This window comes from Trematomus bernacchii, unplaced genomic scaffold, assembly GCF_902827165.1.
Source record: "Trematomus bernacchii unplaced genomic scaffold, fTreBer1.1, whole genome shotgun sequence".
Classification (NCBI taxonomy): domain Eukaryota; kingdom Metazoa; phylum Chordata; class Actinopteri; order Perciformes; family Nototheniidae; genus Trematomus; species Trematomus bernacchii.
In genome coordinates, this window is record NW_022987641.1 from 7,813,906 (window position 1) to 7,834,588 (window position 20,683).

A 20,683-nucleotide genomic window follows, 5' to 3' on the forward strand; every position below is an offset into this window, starting at 1 on the left:
AAGGGAATTTGGCAGAAAATAAGATCTGTTGCTATAAACTTGTATGATATTTACACATGTTGTTCAACAGGATAATCTCCTCACATTATATATTTTATTTAAATCATTGTTGATGTGTAAATGCAATCGCCAGAAGTTAAAAATCGTCACCACTGCTAAGCTAAAGGTGGCTAATGTTTGCATGTGTGTTGTTTAGTAGTCTCATTTAGACATGTGTTAGCTATACCGCCTGTTTTAAAACATGTAGAAGTTTCAGACAATCACCAGTGGGGTGTTTTCTGATGTATTTTACGTTGTAGAAGAAAAAAATGGAATCTCTTTAGCTTGTGTTCAGCACAGACCTTATTTTAGACATCTAACGAAAAACAAGTGCAAAAAACGTTGACTTCAAGATGAGGGACATGCACATGAATGCTAAAATGTTAACACATGTTTGAGTTTTAGGACTCATTCTGCACCACCCTATAGGCTAGGATAATATTTACTTTTCTCACGGATGGCAAAACAGCAGATCAAATCACAATCAAATGTGATGTTGAATACTGTTCATGTAGCCCTACTCCTCACATCTTATTTTCCCCATTTATCCCGTCCCCTCCGACCTTTGTCCTCCTTCCGTATTCACTTTGCACGATGTTTTCATCCGGCCACCCGGTAATGGCCTTGCTCTGGGATCCACACACATGGCTATCGTAAACGTCGCCCCAATCAAAACCTTAATGCATCTCAATGTAACCACTGTTCTAACCCACAGACACACACATACACCTTCCCTCTCTTTCATACACACATGCAGAGCTTATTGTTCTCTGCGGGTCGGGGGGGGGGGGGGGGGGAGCAGCATTAGTAATGCGTGACGCGTGCCTCCATAATGCCTCATATGCATGTGTGAGGAGGTCTGGGCTAATGGAGCTGATCCGTTGCGCTGTTATTAAATGCGAGAAAGAGTAGGGGGAGGCAAGGGGGGCGGGGGAGATGGGTGCAAGGGTTTATTATTAAAGAGGAGGAGGAGGGGGTGACAAAAAGAGGGGAGGTCTTCTCTCCTCTCCCAGTGATGGATGATTCAGGAGTCCCTCCTCAACTGACTTTAAGTCGTTTGACTATTTGCAGTGGTCACACAGCAACACACACACAATATGTTTGACTGTGTGTGTAAGTGTACTGCCTGCACACCCTTTGAATATCACAAGGTAAATGAGGCCTAACACACTACTACCACATCCCCCTTTTGTTCACCCTGCTCCACTCAGGTCGTTTCCCTCTCTGCATTTAAATGTCCTCAATATGTCACACGTGCATGAATGAACGCTAGCATCCCGCTAACACACATGCACTCACTTGTGCACACACACACACACACAAACTGAACATGAAGTCTATCTGGGCACTTGTTTGAGTCCCTTTTTATGGCGCACACATTCCGAATTCTTACAGCTTTACATTACATTGTAATGGCCATTTCCCGAGCAATTCCTGTAACAACATGCCGAGCATTTCCATCTGAATTGCTGATTGAATAGACTGTAACATAATGTTTTATTATTGCATTGATTTCTTATAGTTTCCACACTGACATCAATATGCCTCATGTTTATTTTTCATTATGAAATGCCAATGCTGCATTAGTATGTGTTAACCAATGGGAAAGTGGCTGTAAAAAGTGTGTTGTTCCCTAACGATTGGTGAATAGATTAGAATATAATGGTGGCAGGATTTTATAGGTCCCCTATTATACTGTTTTACATATTATAGGTCTCATATATATATACAAAACATGTCTCTGAAGTGTTTGGCTTGAAATACCAAACAGATCATGCATTGTAGCATCCCATAAACCCCTCTGTTTCAGCCCTGTTTCAAAAGTGCTGATTCTCTGTCTGTTACTTTAGATGAAAATAAGGAGCCACTCCCCACGCCCCTCTGAGAGATATTTGGTTTAAAAGAACACAATGGTGCTCTAGGAGGAGATTCAGGTGATAAGGTAGGGGGGGGGGGTTACCTTGGTTGGTTATTGGCTAAAGGTTACTGCAGCCAAAAAATCGTTCTGACATCATAAAGTGGCCAAAATCTGATCAGCTCATTTTCAGACAGGTTTTTATAGAAATGGATCAGGACAAAAAGAGAGAGAATCTTTTTTCCTGAAACTTTCAGAATCTCTTTACACAGAGGGGACACATGTTTATGTATACAAGACATGAAAAAGTGGATTTTGCATAATGGGTGACCTTTAAAGGTTACAGGGAGTCTTTGCAGACACCTTTCAAAATACTTTGGGTGGAAAAATCTATTTAAGATCTTAAAAAATAATTTGATCTCAGCAGTTTTGCAAACACAAATACTTATTAGTCACTGCTTTTATAAAGCGGTGAACCACTCTGAGTTGTGTCTTTCTCGCTACAGCATGAATGCAGCATCAGTGAAGGATGATTAATGAAATGGCAGCTCGCTTGTCTCAGGTCCCGATATCATCCAATCCTCAGCCCCCTTTAGCACTTTGGCACGGCCATCTACGAGACTCATCCTCCAATGGGAGACTTTATTTCCATCTGGAGGTGGGCCAGGATCACACATCTGACATCATCTTAAGACTTGGCTCAGTTGAGCCAAGTGCCAGAATGACACTCGGTCTCTCTCACACACAACACACACACACACACACACACACACACACACACACACACACACACACACACACACACACACACACACACACACACACACACACCACACACACACACACACACACACCACACACACACACACACACACACACACACACACACACACACCTGCTCCACAGATAAGATGAGGAGAGAACTGTGATGTCTTTGTAGGGTGTGAAAGTCAAGCGTGTGAATGTATTTATCGGTTTTAAAGATGCGTGTTTTTAGATGTGTTGATTGGCTGGGGATGGTGGGTACGGTATGTGAAGTGGGTTGTGTGTGTGTGTGAGAGGCAGGATGGCAGGTGAGAAGGAGAGAAGTGTTTGGAACAGAACGTGTTAGAGTGACACAAATGGCCTGCAGAAAGGGGGACGATGGAGGAGAGAAAAACATGTTGGGGGTGAAAGAGAGACTCAGACACTTTTAGGGCCGTTAAAATCACCAAAGATATCAAATTGGACAATAAAAAGATTGTCAATGAGCATATTTGTCTCCGTATTATTAAACTTGACATCTTGGAACAAGCAATTTAGATATGTCACCTTAGATACTTTAAACCCAACATTTGAATAAAAAGGAAACCAATAATATCTTCTATTTGTCTAAATATACTGGCTTCCTCCAGTTCATTAGGAAACATGTCCATTGCTAAAAAAAAAGTGCTTGTAAACGCAATGTAATCTAGGTTACTGCAGTGCATGTAAACTCATTCTTAACTCTTTCTGTAACCTGATTTTTCTCAGTAACCTGGTTTCTTGTTGCATTGATAATGCCAAACCCATAAGGGCTTAGCAGGGTATCTCATGTTTTACAACATAATAGAAGCATCCATGTCACTTCCAATATGCCAATGCTGAAAAGAAAAAGAGAGACAGACGGGAAATCACTTCAAAAGTTCCACCGTGGGAATGCTTTCCCATTCATCGATTGTGTTTAGAAGTGTTGTGACAGCTGGCTCATAGTCTCTCTTTTCATGTCGTGCTAACAGAGTGTGTGTGTGTGTGTCCAAATGCACCCGTGGTACTCGCCGGGTTCTGCCACCTGCTCCGTCTTTGCCACGATTCTGGCGCCGCCGCCCAAGGAGTCCCTAGCATTTCAGCTTCGTTTTACACCCCTGCCAGGCGTGCAGCGGCATGGGGCCCGCAGGAGTTTGTGCTCGGGTTCATGAGCGCCGCCAAAAAGCTGTCGTCGTGAAGCATAAGTCTGGCGTCTTTCCACCTGGACACTGTTTTCCCATCTGTTTCCATCCCAGTGATCAATTCTGACCCAAAATCATGTCGGCTCGACTTATGCAGACCAACAAGGGGGACATTATACTTTTGGAATCCGACCTGAAAGCTTTCTACAAAAGCAACACTTGCTCTCTAAAGAGATGTTTATTTTTTAAGTGCCCTTGCAGTAGGACAGCTAATACAATTATTGTCAGTATAAAATAATAAAATAGTAAGAGACCATCCAGACCTAAAGTTGTAGCTTGTACATATGATTTTCAGAAAGGATTTTTCAAGATATGTCCACACAAGAAAACATATTAAAAATATTTTCTTTAACAGCCTAGTTAATCTAATTTATGATTGTGGGACATGTGGGACTGTATATTTGACAAAGATACTCTACTGGTGTACTGTAGTCGAGCAATACAATTTAAAACATTTAAAGGGGACACTCAAGACACATAATAAATTAGTTTTTTTGAGGTAATTCAATGTATTTGTAATGGGCTTTAATGGCTTTTAAAAAAGAGTAATGTTCTTAACCAATAAAGAAGCATTTACTATGTCATCAGTCTAACTTTATAAGAGGAAATGGAGGAAGTGGGGCACTTATCATTAGCACAGATAGCCTGGTTAACTGAACAGACAAATAATTCCCAGTCAACAGACGTCACACTTTTAAAAAAAAACTTGAAATATTCATATGGAAACTTTTGACTTCCTGTTTAGACAGCAAGAAGCAGGAATGTGAAGTTAGTCATACTAATTGTAAGAAATTAAATGAATACGTAACGAGATATGAGACTAAATCACACATTTTTTTAATGTTAGAGCAGTTTAAGACACGTAAGTGGAAAGTTTTGCACTTCTTTAAAATCCCTTACTAAAATAAATATGAACATCCGAATTGTCTTATTAAAGGTGGGGTAGGTAAGTTTGAGAAACCGGCTCGAGATCGCTAGAATTTGAAAATACACAACCGGAGAAAATCTGCCACTTCCTTATAGAGCCCCTCCTCCAACACACACGAACGTGCACATGACCAATGAGGGCACGAGATAAGTTTGTGCACAGATGGAAGGCTGACAGGCAGGTAGGCCATCCAGTTATTTTAGCCGGGCCGGCTAAAATGATTGGTCGTGCTTTTTACAGTACTACGGCTTCCACAGATGACATTTTTTTATGGATTTTTTGTCAAAGCACTTAAGATATTCATTGCTATCGGGATGTTAAGAGCATTCCATGAAATATAACAAAAAGTGTATCTCGAGCCGGTTTCTCAAACTTACCTACCCTACCTTTAAATGAAAAGGAGTAGCGCTTGGTTGTTTCACTGTCGTCAGTGTCATCACGCTCATAACGTTGCTGTAATGAAGGGTCTTTTTTATAAAACTGTAGCTATTAAATGTAAGCTGCTCTGCTTAAATAAGTAATAACTGTGAAGTGTAAACGCTTTGCTTGTAAATATGTGTGTAGATTCCAAAATATGAGGGATAGTGAATGTAGTAGAGTTGTGTGCGTAGTAGTGTCTTCATTATATATTATATGTGTGTGTGGTGTGTAAACCAGTGAGTGCGAGCAGTGTGTGTTTGATGTTCCATTTACCCTGTTTCATAATTCATGGAATGGGGTAGGATGGACAGAGCGGAGGTGTCTAAACGTGTGTATGTGTGTGGGGGGTGGGGGCAGTATAACAGGATGAGTGTTATGTGGGCGGAGATGAAACAGACAAGAGTGTGTCTTTGAAATGCAAAGAGTGGCGATAGCGGTGATTGGCCACTGTGTTGAGGAGGAGCAAGGAGTTTTTTCTCAGCATTTCATCATAATACACACACATACTCTCTATCACACACACACACACACACACTGGTTGTTAATGACACCATTGTTAAATCATTATTATTTTATTTACCTCTGTGGCACAGAACCCAGGCTAATTTGGAGCAGCTCTGAGCTCGGGAGGATTGTGTTCTTTTTGTGTGTCTGTGTTGCATTCGGTGTAATGCTGGCTTGCACACACACATGCACACACACACACACACACACGCACACGCACACACACACTCTGGCTAGTGGTGGGGCCTGGGGACCAATTTATTTACATGCAGTGGAAGAGGAACAGAGGATTGGAGGGAGGGATGAAACAAAAAAGGAAAAAGAGGTAACGGCAGGGAATTATGGAGACAACCCAGAGGAACGAACAAGTTTCTCTACTGTTCCCAAGGACAGACAAGACCAATTTACTATTTAGATGGCTCAGCCTGTGTGTGTGTGTGGGTGTGTTTTGTTTTGCCGGTGTCATGTGATTTGTACCATATTTCCAGAAACACTGCCTTCATCTGCACCCAACTGTTTTACTTCCTCTGTTAAAAAGTAGCTAGATTGAAGTTAAATCTGCAAACTCCTCTGCAGTGCCAGATACTCAGTATGGAAATTGGCAGCAGTCAATGGCGCTTCATCTCCAAAAGATGCAATCGTTATCTGGGAAAATGTACCAAAAATGGCTGTTAAATGGTCACGCTTTAGTACAATCAGTTTGAGTGTTGTTGTTGTTGTTGTTGTTGAATGCTCAAGTCTCAACGCAGCTTAGCACATTTGGAGGAGGAATCTGAGGCACTTGTTTTAATATTTTGTGTTGCTTTTTTAGATTGTATATTTGCACCCTTACTGTGTTCATAGTTGAACAATGTCTTAGCAATACAGTCAAGATCACAACAAGTCTCTGTGTGTACTCCATAGCCGCCATTTTTTCGATTTATTTCAAACCTTTATTTATCCAGGTTGTATCCCATTGAGATCATTGACCTCTTTTTCAAGGGAGACCTGCTCAAGTAGGTTCCACATGAAACATTAAAAACATAAACAGAACAACAAAAGGACATCATACATTAGCATTACAGGGATTACAATTTACATAACTATCCACATGCACAGGTACCAACAGCTTCCGATTGAGTAGCATCCAACCGAGCTTTAAAAACATTGAGTGGCACCAGATTGCTCAGTTTCCATTTTAATTGCAGACTATTCCAGGACAGTGGAGCTGCGCATCTAAATGCTATCTTCCCTAAGACAGTCCACTGCCATCATGGAGAAAATGTCTTACTGGTGACCGTATTGACAGCAGAATGTCATCAGCATACAGGGAAACCTTAAATGTCTTGTTAGTGGGAATGAAAGGCTGACCTTGGTTAATATCGATGCTTTTTGAATTTTTCAAAACAAAAATTCACCATCTGTAACTTTTATTATATCATGTTTTATATGACTTGTATTTTATTTATTTTTGTATCAATATCTGTGTATTTTTTCAAGTATTAATAAATCCCTTTCTTCTTGTCTTGCAGGCAGGACGCTAGCGACCTCTCCGGGCCGATTCAAAGGTACTGTTCTCTGTTTTACCCCTCACTTCTCTTTCTATTGGCCTGTCCTCAATGGGGCATACATTCGGACCAAACACTGACTACATCTTTGAGTATATAACTCAGACACTGGAGTGGTGTTGGCGGTCTTGTTTTGGTTTTGGGGCATGTGAAAGGATAGCAGAAGGATGATACTACATTGTACGTAGAAAATGAGAGAAATAAAGAGAGTTGAGAAAAAGGGAAATTGGAAATGAGAGATTTGACACGGCTCAGATCTACGACCGAGCAGAGTCATTAAACTGAACCCTTTGGCGATGGGGCGACAGATCAAGCAAGGGGGGGAGAAGGTTTAAATAAGGGCCGATCTTAAAATAGCAGTACCTATTTCTCATCTGGGGCATAGTTAACAGCATGAATATCCTGCCCTGAAAACCATCAATGCACTCCCATTCCATCCAACATTGATACAGATAGAAGGTAAAAAAGGTTCGAGCACTTTTTACCTGCTCGAATCATTTAACATCATATGAAGACACTGAATTATGTAGCACCTATAATGTTTCATGATCCAGATTATTATCAGAGATAATGCGTTCTGTTGCAACAATCGTTAAATAATACAGCTAGTTAGATCCGCACATGCAAATGTTAATGACTGGTTATCGACCAAAGGACCTAATGATAGAACCTCATAAACATTTATAGGATCCGTAATGCATCAGCAGTGGCGGCTGAGGTATGGTCATTAACCATTATTATTTGTTTGTTTGTGTTTATTTGTTGATCGGACCCTTGGAATAATGCAATATTTCGCATACAGGGTCATATTTTTAATACTGGCAGAAATATTAAGTTATAATGTGTTCTTCTGCTATGGATGAGTAGTTTAGTTGCAATAGGCGTATTTGGGATGCGTAGAATCGCTTATATTCAGCAGTTTTCTGTGTTGTTTGAGAGTAAAATTGCATCTATTTAAAGTACATATACACTACAGTGGTTACATGATGCTTCAGGTATTGTACCACATTATAATAAATGAGTTATAAGTTGAAGTATATCTTTGTTTTTGTGTTGAGAGCACTCCATACATTGAGAGACAATGGCTGAACTGCATTTACAAACCATGTTATCAGGAAAAGCAGACAAACATTAACGTGTAAGGAAGAAAGTTATGAATTGGTTCTCTTCGACGAGGCGGCAAACAAAAACAAGACAAAGATGACAAAAAGTTCACAGTGATGGATTATCCATGTTGAGCCAGTGAGTCTCTGCGAACAGATTTGCATTCTGTAATGAAATGAACTGAGTCTAATGGCAAATGTTAAGAAATCCATTTACAAAAAAAGGTTCTGTATATTACGAAAATGCTCTAATGTAGAGAATATGTGATTTTAATGGGGTGAATCTTGCTTGACTACTGATGTAGTCCTTTAAGTAACTCAATGGCTATATAGACTTAACTTTTACTTTTTATTTATGACGGTTTTTATCATTTTAACCTCTAAATAAGTTCTGTTGGTAGTGCAGTAAGCAAAGGGATGTATTGTTGTGCTATGATGATCAATTCTTCGACTGTCTGCACCATATCTCATAAGATAATTGAAAGACATTGATTTGAAATAATAAAACCCCTATATATAATCAGACTAAAGCTGCTGTGATGGTATTCACGGGCAAAACGCAGCAGGTAAATCAGCCAAGATCAAAAAACAAAATCCGGCACTGAACGAGATGCCGGAGGAGAAGAAGCAAACACACGGCAGGAAGAAGAAAGAGTCGATGTCTGTGGCTGTGAATAATTAGGCAAAATAGTTAGCTTTTGTTTTTCTCTCTGATTGGAGAAAACAGGCGAGGCTGTGACTGGCACATGAGTACACACACACACACACACACACACACACACACACACACACACACACACACACACACACACACACACACACACACAAGTGATGTGTGTTAGACTCTAATCCACCACACAGCTGCGTCATTTCTGAGCGGGTGTTTACTTCCTCTCTGCCTTCACCACTATCACAACCACCACTACCATCTCAGACACCCCACAATCCCCAGCAAACACACACACACACACACACACACACACACACACACACACACACTTACACACACACACTTACACACACACACACACAATCACACAAAAGAGAACTGGGCGTATAATTTGATCCTCTGCTCTCTCCTCCTCTAATGAAGCTCTCTGGCGGTTTGACTGACACCCGGCTCGTTATTTAAGTGTCTGTTTTGGGCCAGGAAGAGGAAGAGGCGGCGGAGGAGGAGAAGGAGGAGGAAGAGGAAGAAGAAGGGGGAATGGAGAGTGAGGGATAGGAAAAGTGGCAACAAGGGAACTGCAAGAGAGGATGGGGTTGGAATTTGGAGGATGGGGATGGATAAGCGGAGGACAGGAAATGAAAACAGGCGGGAACGATGGAGTGGAGATGGAGGAAAAGATAGTCCTGGGAGTCGTAGAGAGCGGGAGAAAAGGAGTCCAGTGGTGAAAAGAGGAGGACAAAATGAAATAGAGTTTTTAAAAAAAGGGCAACAACACAGCAATCAGGAGAAAAAGAGACAGTTTGGGAGGAGAAAGCGGATACAGGGGTGATAAAGGGTGTGTATTTGAGTGTGTGCGTGCAAGTGTGGGTATAATTGCAGGTCTTTGTGCTGATAATGTTCTTTGAAGGCACACAGCTGATAATTAGCAAGCGTAGCTCCGCGGATGCCTTTCAGCGTCGGTCATTATGAGCCGCAAACCCACTATTGCCTCTGACACGACCTCCTGAGACGGGGGGGGGGGACGAACGCACAGGCACGTATACCGCCCTCGCGCGAAAAAAGAAATACAGAAATTGGCGTAAACAAGCTTTGATTAGCGTATGAAAAGCATCAGCTCATGAGTGGAAGAGATACAACGGTTCTCTAAAGGCCTCGAGTTCTTCTTTGGCACGAGGGCTGTGTGTGTGTGCGTGGCGTACACACACACACACACACACACACACACACACACACACACACACACACACACACACACACACACTTACTGTGTCACACACACATAGACAGAAGACACTATAATTACAGGGATTCGCACAATGTGGCGTCCCGGTACGCTGCGTCCGTTATTGCCTCCCCGGTTGCCACATGACAACAGCGGTCCCCCCTACCACGGAGACTGCTCAGTGCGCCGTTCCTAAATCCTGCTCCCCCCCCCCCCCACCCCCTCCGTATTCCCACATCTGAATATTTATGAGAGGATGCACGGCAGAAGACACAAGACACTGGCTGGAGTATTCTCTCTGCTCACAGTGACAGTTATCATTGTTTAAGGCTCCCTTCCTCAGCTCTAATTGATCCCCCAGTGAGGAAATGTCCGTTGAGAGGCCGCTCTCCAAAACAACCACTCCAAGTCAGCACAGCTAGCAAAAAAAAAAAAATGCACCGTCATTTTGACAGCGAGGAGGAATCTGATCGTTTGGCACCAACTTATGGCAAAACATGATGACTCATGTGTTCTGTCAATCAGGAGAATGAGGCAGACTTCCACACAAACACACTGATGATGATTTCACGGCCTTGATTATGAAAAATTAGACCATCTTTGTCTTGAGGCAACTTCTTGCAGATGACGGCTAAAGTGTATTGCCAAAGGAAAGTGTTTTTAACATCACCACATTTTCTCTTGGTCTCTTTTACAAAGAAGCAGGCATGGAAGTGTTTGTTTTTAGTGGTGACAGAAAACAAATAGATGGATATCACCAAACCTGAACAGGTAAACCAACTATCGACGTATACAGAGGTGGGAAATAGTGGAGTACAAATACTTTGTTACAGTACTTAAGTATATTTTTCTGGTTTCAGTATTTTACTCCACTACTTATTTTTCTGACGACTTTTTACTTTTACTTCTTAATATAAAATACCTGTACTTTCTACTTCTTACATTTTCCAAACAGGCTGGTTACTTTAGTTTTAATCTGTGTTTGGTGGCGTGATCATTATTATTTAGAGTCATTGCGCGCCTATTGATTTGAACACGATCAGTGTATCAATCACTTCCTGGTCCTGGACCAATGAAAACGTTGTCATGTTGCCGTTGTTCAGCATCAAAACATTCATTAGCTAACAATGACATTATTGTTCTATTAATATAAAGGGAGGTCAGGTACTCCTTAAAACAGCTGGTAGTTATGGGTACTTTTTACTTAAGTACATTTCGAAGCCCATACTTCTTTACTTTTAATGAGTAAAGAAGTTTAGTCAGTACTTCTACTTTTACCAGAGTATTTTTAAAGACGAGTGTACTTCCACTTGAGTAAAGGATGTGTGTTCTTTTGCTATCTCTGCCAAATGTTCACAAAGAATCAGGCATGGAAGTGTTTGTTTTTGGTGAAAGAAAAACAATAGATGGATTTCCCAAAACCTGAATAGGTAAACCCTAACTATCAACGCGTACTCGAGGTGATAGAATATATATACAATTTGTGTGAATTGACCCTTTAGGAAGTCCCCCCCCCGCCCCCCTCTGTCCTTCATTTCCCCACATGGTGCGAGTCTGTCTGTGCACTTCCACACTCGCAGCAGGGAAAAGGGGGATACAATTCTCACAGGGGTTTTAATTGTGGGAGGCTGTGCTGGTGTCATGCTCGCTGTTCATCAATTTTTCATACAAACACATGAATTATGAAGAGCTGCTAATGATGGGGAGGGACCGGAGGGGGGGTTTCTGCAGAGAGCTGGACGGCCGTTTAGACATCTTCTCTTCCCTCACTGTTTCCCTCTCTCTGTCCGACTGACACAGGTTTCGTTTGTGGACATTGTCAAACACACACACACGCACACGCACACGCACACACTGGGTGGCAGGTGAACATGCAGTGGCTCGGGTGGGGCTTACCTCTTTGTGTGTGATTCAGACCATTGACCTGGAACACATTGGGTACTGAGAGAATACAAACTATTACACACACTCTGTCTCTCACACACACACACACACACACACACACACACACACACACACACACACACACACACACACACACACACACACACACACACACACATACATTTTATTATTATTTTATCATAAATATTATTAATTGTGCTTTTATCCAAATATATTATAAAGCTTTTATTTATGATATTAAATACATTTATAATATTATGTTTATTTTATTATATAATGGTCTGTCTTTATTGATATTATTTAAATATAATGATAGCATTAGTCATAATAATGTCATAAATTATTTATTAATTCACGGATAATACAATTTTCTTATTAATAATATAACTATCTATTTATAGTAACATACTATTATAACATATAACATATTAACATTAACATATACTATGTTGAATATAGATATATTATTTATTTCCGTTAATTATTGCATTGTATACAGCTATTTTATAGTTTGTATTAAATGATAATGACAGCATTAATCCTCATAATGCTTTTATTATCATGTTCTCATTTTATTATCTGTGTTAACAGCAATTTTCTCCTTCATTGCATCATTTCTTATTCATTATCTGATTATTATTTATTCATGAATTCCTACTACAGTTTTGTTTCCTATATAAAATGATAACCCACATTTTAAACACTAGGTCTTTTGCCAGCAGTGACAGAGGTTACCATGGTTATCAGCTCCACATCCTGACCTCTTTGTTCAGTTGACATAGGCAGTAAATCAATCCACAAACATACACACACTTTGTCACATCCTCCACCCTTCGGTATGACAACAGTGTCATCCATACCACCATCAGTACACACACACACACACACACCCACACACACACACTGGCATGCCCCAGGGTGTTCTGGGATAGCGGAGTGTTTTCTCTTCCAGCTGATGCTCTCGAGGTTGGGGGGAAGCTGAAGTCGTGGGTGTGTCTTCTCCACATTCCAGAGCTTTCCTCAAACAATACCACAATGTATTTATAATACATCACTTGTTATTATTGTACATGCGTCCTAATTCTGTCCTGATTGCATGCTCGCACTTACCACCGACTTCTACCCCGGCGGAAACATTGTTGCTGCCATAATTAATAATTATCGCGTTCATTTAAAAAGCATGATTACCATACAGCTCGGCATAAAGAACCACCCTGGTTATTTTTGTTTTTTTAATTCACTTCTGCAAGCAAAAACCCTCCGATAACAAGACACGGAGATATCTTTAGATTCGCTCTTGCTCCGCTTCATTTACATTTGCTCGTTTGCACGTTTCCACATGTGTCTTTTGCTGTATTTAGTAACATATGCACGTGTGTGCGTGTGTGCGTGCGTGTGTGTTTGTGCGCTGTTAGGGGAACTCAGTGTGACGTTTTTTTTTTTTTTTTGCCTCTTTTTCGAGAGGCTCCAGATGGCTGAGAGACAGGTGAGCCAATTAGCGAGTCTCACTACACAGCAACATCATCACACCGGTAGAGCACCACTGCCAAACACACACACACACACACACACACACACACACACACACACACACACACACACACACACACACACACACACACCCACACACACACGAAACATTCCACATGACTCCACTGTAGTGTTAACATTGCCACCATAATGCTCTGATGTGTCTCTCAGTCAGTCAATTCGCCGACATCGTGAATACGTAACTGATTTTGCAACATGTGCCGATGTTGGGAATGATGACAAACGCTCCTCTAATTCTAGCTTATTATCTTAGCAACATACAGTACAGTGCTGTGAGCCTATAGTGCGGCCCATTATGCATGTTTCATACGACCCAGAAAACAGGCATAATAGGCAGATTCCAATTGATTTGCTTGTGTATTCATTTATTTGCAAGGAGACAAAAATATTTCAGCGAGCTCTGCTGATGTTCATTATTATTCTAATGAAGACGAAGTCTCCACAAAAGAGGGGTGCGGGAGGAAGACTGCGAGTCTAACCACAACAACAGCGACGTCTATCTCTCTTCCCCCCTTCATCTCTTTCTCTTTCCATACTTTTCTTTCCTTCTCGTGTCACTCTAATTCATTGCTGAATGTTGGATGTAGAAAATGCACATTTCACATTTCACCTTAATGAGCCATCAGCCTGTGAGGAAGACCCTCATCTGACCCCAGACGCTCCTCCTCACATAGTCAAACAATACCTGCTCACGTATGCATCCTTACGATGCACACTAATGCAGCACTTATTATTCAGATGGCATAGTTTGTTTGTGTATTTTTCTTTTTGTTAAGGGATAATTGAGCCACCATGAAGGCTGCTTTCCCACCTAATGGAAGGGGACAAATTAATGTCCCTGTGCTAATGTCTGCAAATGGAACAGGGCCACTCCTGCCATCACCATGCTCCACCAACCTGCTGTGATGGAGTGCTTACAGTCAGAGAGAGTGTCAGGTAGCCTGATATAAAGTAATGTCTGATGATGGATGATGCAGTTGTTTGATTTAGAATTGGAGGCATATAAAAAGGTTGCCAGAAATAGCTTAAGAGCTCTAAAGAATCTTATGATGTTTTGTTTTTTTCAACTTTAACCAACCAAAGACCCTTTAATACTTTTGTTTTTGGTGTTTGTGTTTTGAGTATTATAAGGTACATTCTTCTTCTGATTCTTACCTGAATATATAGTTGTTGGTACTAAACACCTGGCATGATTATTGTGATTATCAAAGTCAACGTTATTGTCAATCTTTCAGTTTGTGTGTACAGACAGAGAGATCGAAATCCCGTTTCCCACAATCCCGAATACAAAAATACAAATATGTATACAATTATGTATAAAATATGTATATCCTATATATACACAATCAACAGACACATTTATATTATGCACACATTCAGATAAAAACACAACAATCAATATATACAAAATACACTTCAATATCTTTGGGAATGTACATGAGTGCAAGATTGTCCATAGCAGCGTAAAAAGTGTCTGGTGCTGGAATATTACTTGATGACACTTTGTTTGGTTTTGAAAGTTGACTAAAAGGTATTTAAAACCAGTAAATATCCATTTAAAAGACTATTTGTGGTCTTATGTTCAGCAAAGGCTATAGTAGGGATGCACTGATCCAATTTGCAGTATCAGTGCTGATACCAACATGGTGAAATGGACTGGGTATTATATGACAAATCCACATAAAGTACCCTTTCTCCGCCAATTCAGAACTCCATTCAATACAGATGAGCTAAGGCAATCTCTGGCCATAGGGAAAACTTGAGAAAAGATAGAACTGCTATCAGATCAAATTGGCATGCGTAGATACTTTGACTTAGGCGACTTACTGCGCAAAGACCTTAAGACCCAGTTCAGAAAGAGGACTGCAAGATGTACGACAGGTGCTAAAATGGCACAGTATAGGGCTTAAATTGAACAGGGTTATTGTTGCCAAGTGCAATAAAAAAGAAGGTGGAAATACAGATTGGTTTACCGGGATCAATTGTCATCCACTTGTTGATTTAGGATTGAAAGATTCAAGATTCAAAGGTTTTATTGTCATATGCACAAAAGCCACAGGTGGTTGTTGACAATGAAAATCGTACCTGGCCTTGACAACAGTGCATAATCAAGACATAAAGAAATAGTGCTATTGAACAATGGTGCAAGTGAAATTCAAGAATAAGTAAGCTATGTTTTTCTATAAAAAACATATGTTTGTATGCTATGTCGTTTTTTTATAGGTATTGCCTTATGTCTTTAGAGTCTCAGATAAAAAGGAAATTCAAGTCAAGATGTTGTGATATACGTTTATGACTTTATCTTATTCTTTCACACACAAGATTAGATTTACTCTATTGACCCTAATTCAAATAATTTACCAAATGAATTTCACCTAACCTTGACTTGAATTTGTTGAATTCTTTCAGACATATCTGAGACTCTAAAGGCATACGTTTATACGTGCTAAAGTCCTGTAAAAAACTGAATAAATATCCCCAGACACCATTAGGATTTGCATAGCCAGACACCTTGAATATTGATTTGTTCATATGACAAATGGCTTGTTACTTTAGATGACGTCCTGTTTGTTTAGGAACACTCGTGATTTGACGTGGACTAAGACCCAGATTGCACGAAAAGCTATTACAGCTTCATCTACTCAAAGACCTGCATCAATCTGCCTGCAGTCTCTCTTCAGGTTTGTACATATACATTATGTTTTCGAGAGAACAAAAAACAAGGGGGGTGGGCCGGGTGAATGTCATCCTATTTTCCCATCTTAATAGCCCATGATCCTGCCGCCGCTCTGCCTCCTAAGCCTCTTCCCGTGGATGACCTCCAGGGAAGATTGTGTTGCTGCTGTTGGAGTACAGAGGAGTTGATTACGAGGCAGTGTCGGGGCTTTGTTCTAAGCGTATGCCCGTCCTTGGCTTTGGCGAGAGAGAAAAGGAGATAGAAGAAGAAGAGGAATCTTATCTCTCCCGAGGGGTCTTGCCTCCTTTCATTCCAGATTGTCTTGGTGACTTTTCTGGCCCTGCCTGGTTTATCCCGACCCTCCGCTGCAACACTTGTTTACTGTCCCATAATGACATTGTCAACGGCAACAATACGTCCGCTTATCGCCAGGTGTCGGCTGCCACAATGGCTGAATGGCGGCGTAATGGAAAGGAGAATTTGTCCCGTTGTCATCTTGAAGTCTTTGGAGGCGCTCTCCTACTTGGCCGTGTGTGCCGGTGTGAGATAAGATGAATTCTTCATATCGCGCGCTGATTGCGGAATCTTGTATCTAATGCAATTTTTATTTCTCACTCCCCCTTCCCTCCTTTTTCCTTTCTTTCAAACTGCAGAGTCAAGCGTTTTTTTTTTCCTTCCCTCTTTGGGGAAAGAAATCTAAATAATTTATCTGTGTTTTGGTGCTTTTTCCCCCCTCCTGTACTTAGAGGGAGAGTGGAGAGAAATGGAACAGAGACCGACAGGAAGAAAGGCAGATGAGAGTGTTTTTCTTTTTCTTTTCTTTTTTGAATGGAACACACGTGATGAGCATGCTGAGCAGAGTAAGAAAAAAGGAGCAAAGGATGGCAGGAGGGAGGCAGACGGGTTGGGGGGGGGGGGGGGGAGTGAACCCACGCTTGGCTCTCGCCTGGAGGGGGTCCAGAAAGGAGCCTGCAGACTTTGGTAATCCCTCTTTTATTAATATGAAGCCAAGCTCAGCAGAATGTAGGCTCACAGACATAACAGAGCTGCTCACAACTGACTCTCTCTTGTCCTCTCGGTCTGTTTCACTGGCTGAATCCCACCCCTCCCATTTTCCAGGCCAGTAAACCTCCAGTCAATTAAAGCAAAACCACACAAAAAGCAAAGCCAAGTCCGGCGCACTTCCTCCGACGAGCTCTCGAGTCTTTTGATCCCTGCTTGTGTCCTGGCCTTGGTGTTTGGCACAAAAAGCATCCTGCGTCCTTGCCCATCCCTGTACGTTACCATGACAACCCCCCCCCCCCCCCCCCCTTTACATCACTCAGTGCCCCCCCCCCCATGTAGCCAATGGGCATTGACCTTTTGCTGTCTGAACGTGTTAGGGAACGAGAGATACAAAGAGAGAAGGAGACGGAGATAGAAAGAGAGGGAAGCAGGCACTCGCCGGAAACAACAAACACAAACAGGTCATTAAATTGTAAACACAATTGAAGAGAATGACAGAGGTTGCTCCGTTTGATTCGTGGCCTCAAGTTTTAGGGCGATGTCACAGTGTTTTTTTGAGAATGACAAAAACAAGATGCTCTTATTTAAAAGCAGGAAATCGAGGAGGCTCCAAAAACCTATTAAATGGAAAAATAACATGTTTTAATGGGGCTACACTTGACATGTTGCAAATGGAGAGCTTCTTCTCCAAGACGCTGCCATTTGTCCTCCAAAAGGAGCTGTTCAACAAAGGAGCACATGCAGAGAGCAGGTTTTAGGGGATGGGCACATTTATAGGAACTGGATTGGATCACATTGAAACATGTTGAGCTTGGTTTCGAGGATATGTTGTTAAAAGAAATGGTTTTGATGGTTTATCCACTTGCGTGCGACTCAGATATCTAGATATTCTAAAACGTGTGAAAGAAATATATCCAAATACCAACTCAATCCACCATACCTTCTGCATAAATGGACATTTTCTCAGACTTTGACCTCAAACCCTTAGAAAAGTAATTGTGCTATGTCAAAAAGCAAGGCATAGAGAAAATATGTTTTCCTTTTTTGCCATTTTTCGAGACCAGGCTGATAAAAATACAAGCCAGATTATATAAATGTGTAGTTGTAATAAAGACTAAACAAATCTTCCATGATCATAATTTTTCGTGAACTATTGTAGTGCTCCACGGTGCATTTACTCAACTACTGTACATAAGTACTATTTTGACATGCATATTTCCGCTACATATAGTTCTTGACTACATTTTGGAGGCAAAACATTTTCTCAACATTGAAAAACATTGAATTGATAGTTTGCTGATGAAAATGTGTATTTATATTCCATAACACTGTGAATAGAGCCATTCTGCATACTGAGTACTATAGTACATTTGGCTAATCAATACTAACATTTTGACTTCAGGACTTTTACTCAAGATGATTGTATTTCTAATTGTTACTTCAGAGTACTTCTTCCACTTCTTTATAAAATATTCTCCCCAGCCTGACTCTAAGGAAATAACGGATTCCTTTGAGTTTAGGAGCGACTTTGAAAGCTTCACATGTCAGCAGTATATTTGTTGTCAGCATTCAGAAATCATGGCCGATGTCAGGAAACCCACACGGATGGCGCTCATGTGACATGAGATTCCAAAGATATGAGATTCCAAAGATTACCGAGGCAGAGAGAGAGAGGCAAGATGTCTAAAGGGCAACATTCACAGGCTGTGTCACTTAGCATCACGTCATGTGACACACTGGTCATGCTACACAGACACAAGGAGTAATCAAGGTACATTAGATGGTATGTGGGAATCCAAGGGGGACAATGAGGCTATTCTGCTGTGTCATGTCTTGGAATTACTCACAAGACTGTCTTGGCACGTCGACTTTGGGATAATAAACAATGGCGTAGCCTGAAATGACCCTGGTGCTGCTTTTGGATGCTGCCCTAAAACACAATAGGCGAGTATTATGGATGCAGTTTTATTCGTCCCACTTCCTGCAGTGCAGTAAACTTGATAATGTAACTGGCACGATTATTCTAATTAGAAAAAAAGGGTTTAACTCCTGCACATAATCAGACTATTACAGCCCCATTTTAAATGTTTTTTAATGCAAAAATACTGCCTAGAGAAGGTTTAATATATGTGGAAATATGAGCTATTGTCAGTGTAAATAACAAATCATCAGTCATCATTGTCAGCCTGTTAAAACTGGAACATTTGTGGTACTTAATTGTGTATGTTAATTTGCATTCACCACTTTATGCTCTTTTTGTGCTCCATATTATTACGCTCTTTACATTCAGCCGAAATATGCAACATATGATCGGCAGCTGCAGCATCTGTTTGAATTCAAATGCATGAGATCATGACATCAGAGCCCGTTTTTTGCTCTTATTCAACACGTTTTCCGTTGACGCGCTCGCCATGTGCTAATATTTGTTATCATTTCTCGCCTGCCATCAGTTTTTGGCTTAGACAAAGTGCAATGAGAGGCCGATCCCATTTGAATGGTAAACAAAAGAGGCGGAAATGGGTAATCAAGTTAAAAGTTAGCGAAAGTGTCTGCCGCATTTTAATGACGATGGCCTGTGCTCGCCGGATAATTTCGGATTTCAATTGTTGTTGTTTTCCAGTGAAATGCAGGTGTTTTGTGAAGACAGACGATTTTGCCCTGTATGCCAAACATTCTAATGAAGCTCACGTACAATCCATAATTTTAACTATCCCCCACCTGCCAGCTAGCCACACACATGTACACACACACACACACACATAGAGCTCACAAACAGGCATACCACACACATACACACAATATGCAGTAATGAAGCTGTTCTCCTCTCTTTTTTTGTTCCTGGCTCAGTGAAACATGCATAAATCATAATAAACAGAGAGATGAATTTTTAATCAGCAGCTCCCTGCCTGTGTCTTCAGCCACAGCCTCCTATGGGGAGGAGAGGCTGAGATGTGCCAGGTATGTGGAGCAGGATCTGGCAGCGCCTCCTTAGGGAGTGCTCCTCACTGAGACATGCCTGTCTGCGCTGCCTCTTCCTGGGCATGATCCTCTGGACCGGGCCCTCTCTCCGGAGACTGGTCGGGCCGAAACACCTGCAAGATAGAGAAGGACATCTGAGCAGGGGAAGCTTTGGTAATCTTAAAATGATCAAAGCTCTGTAGCTGGGACATCAATCACACCTGTTGATTTTCATGAATAAAATATAGATTGGTAGAACATTTTATTTGTTAAAGAATCATGTTGACATCTGTTTGGACTTACCTGTCTATAGCATATTTAAGAAAACAAAA

At 41.1% G+C, this 20,683-nt stretch overlaps 1 protein-coding gene across 20 annotated transcripts in view; it reads left to right on the forward strand.

The window, feature by feature from the left end:
- The window catches only part of celf2 (cugbp, Elav-like family member 2), a 192,780-nt gene that overhangs the window by 29,562 nt on the left and 142,535 nt on the right, over window positions 1-20,683 (forward strand). For all 20 annotated transcript variants that reach the window (XM_034133337.1, XM_034133338.1, XM_034133341.1 and 17 more), the window contains exon 2: window positions 7,225-7,260. In XM_034133337.1, coding sequence (XP_033989228.1) covers window positions 7,225-7,260 — 36 coding nt within the window. The remainder of the gene's footprint in view (window positions 1-7,224; window positions 7,261-20,683) is intronic.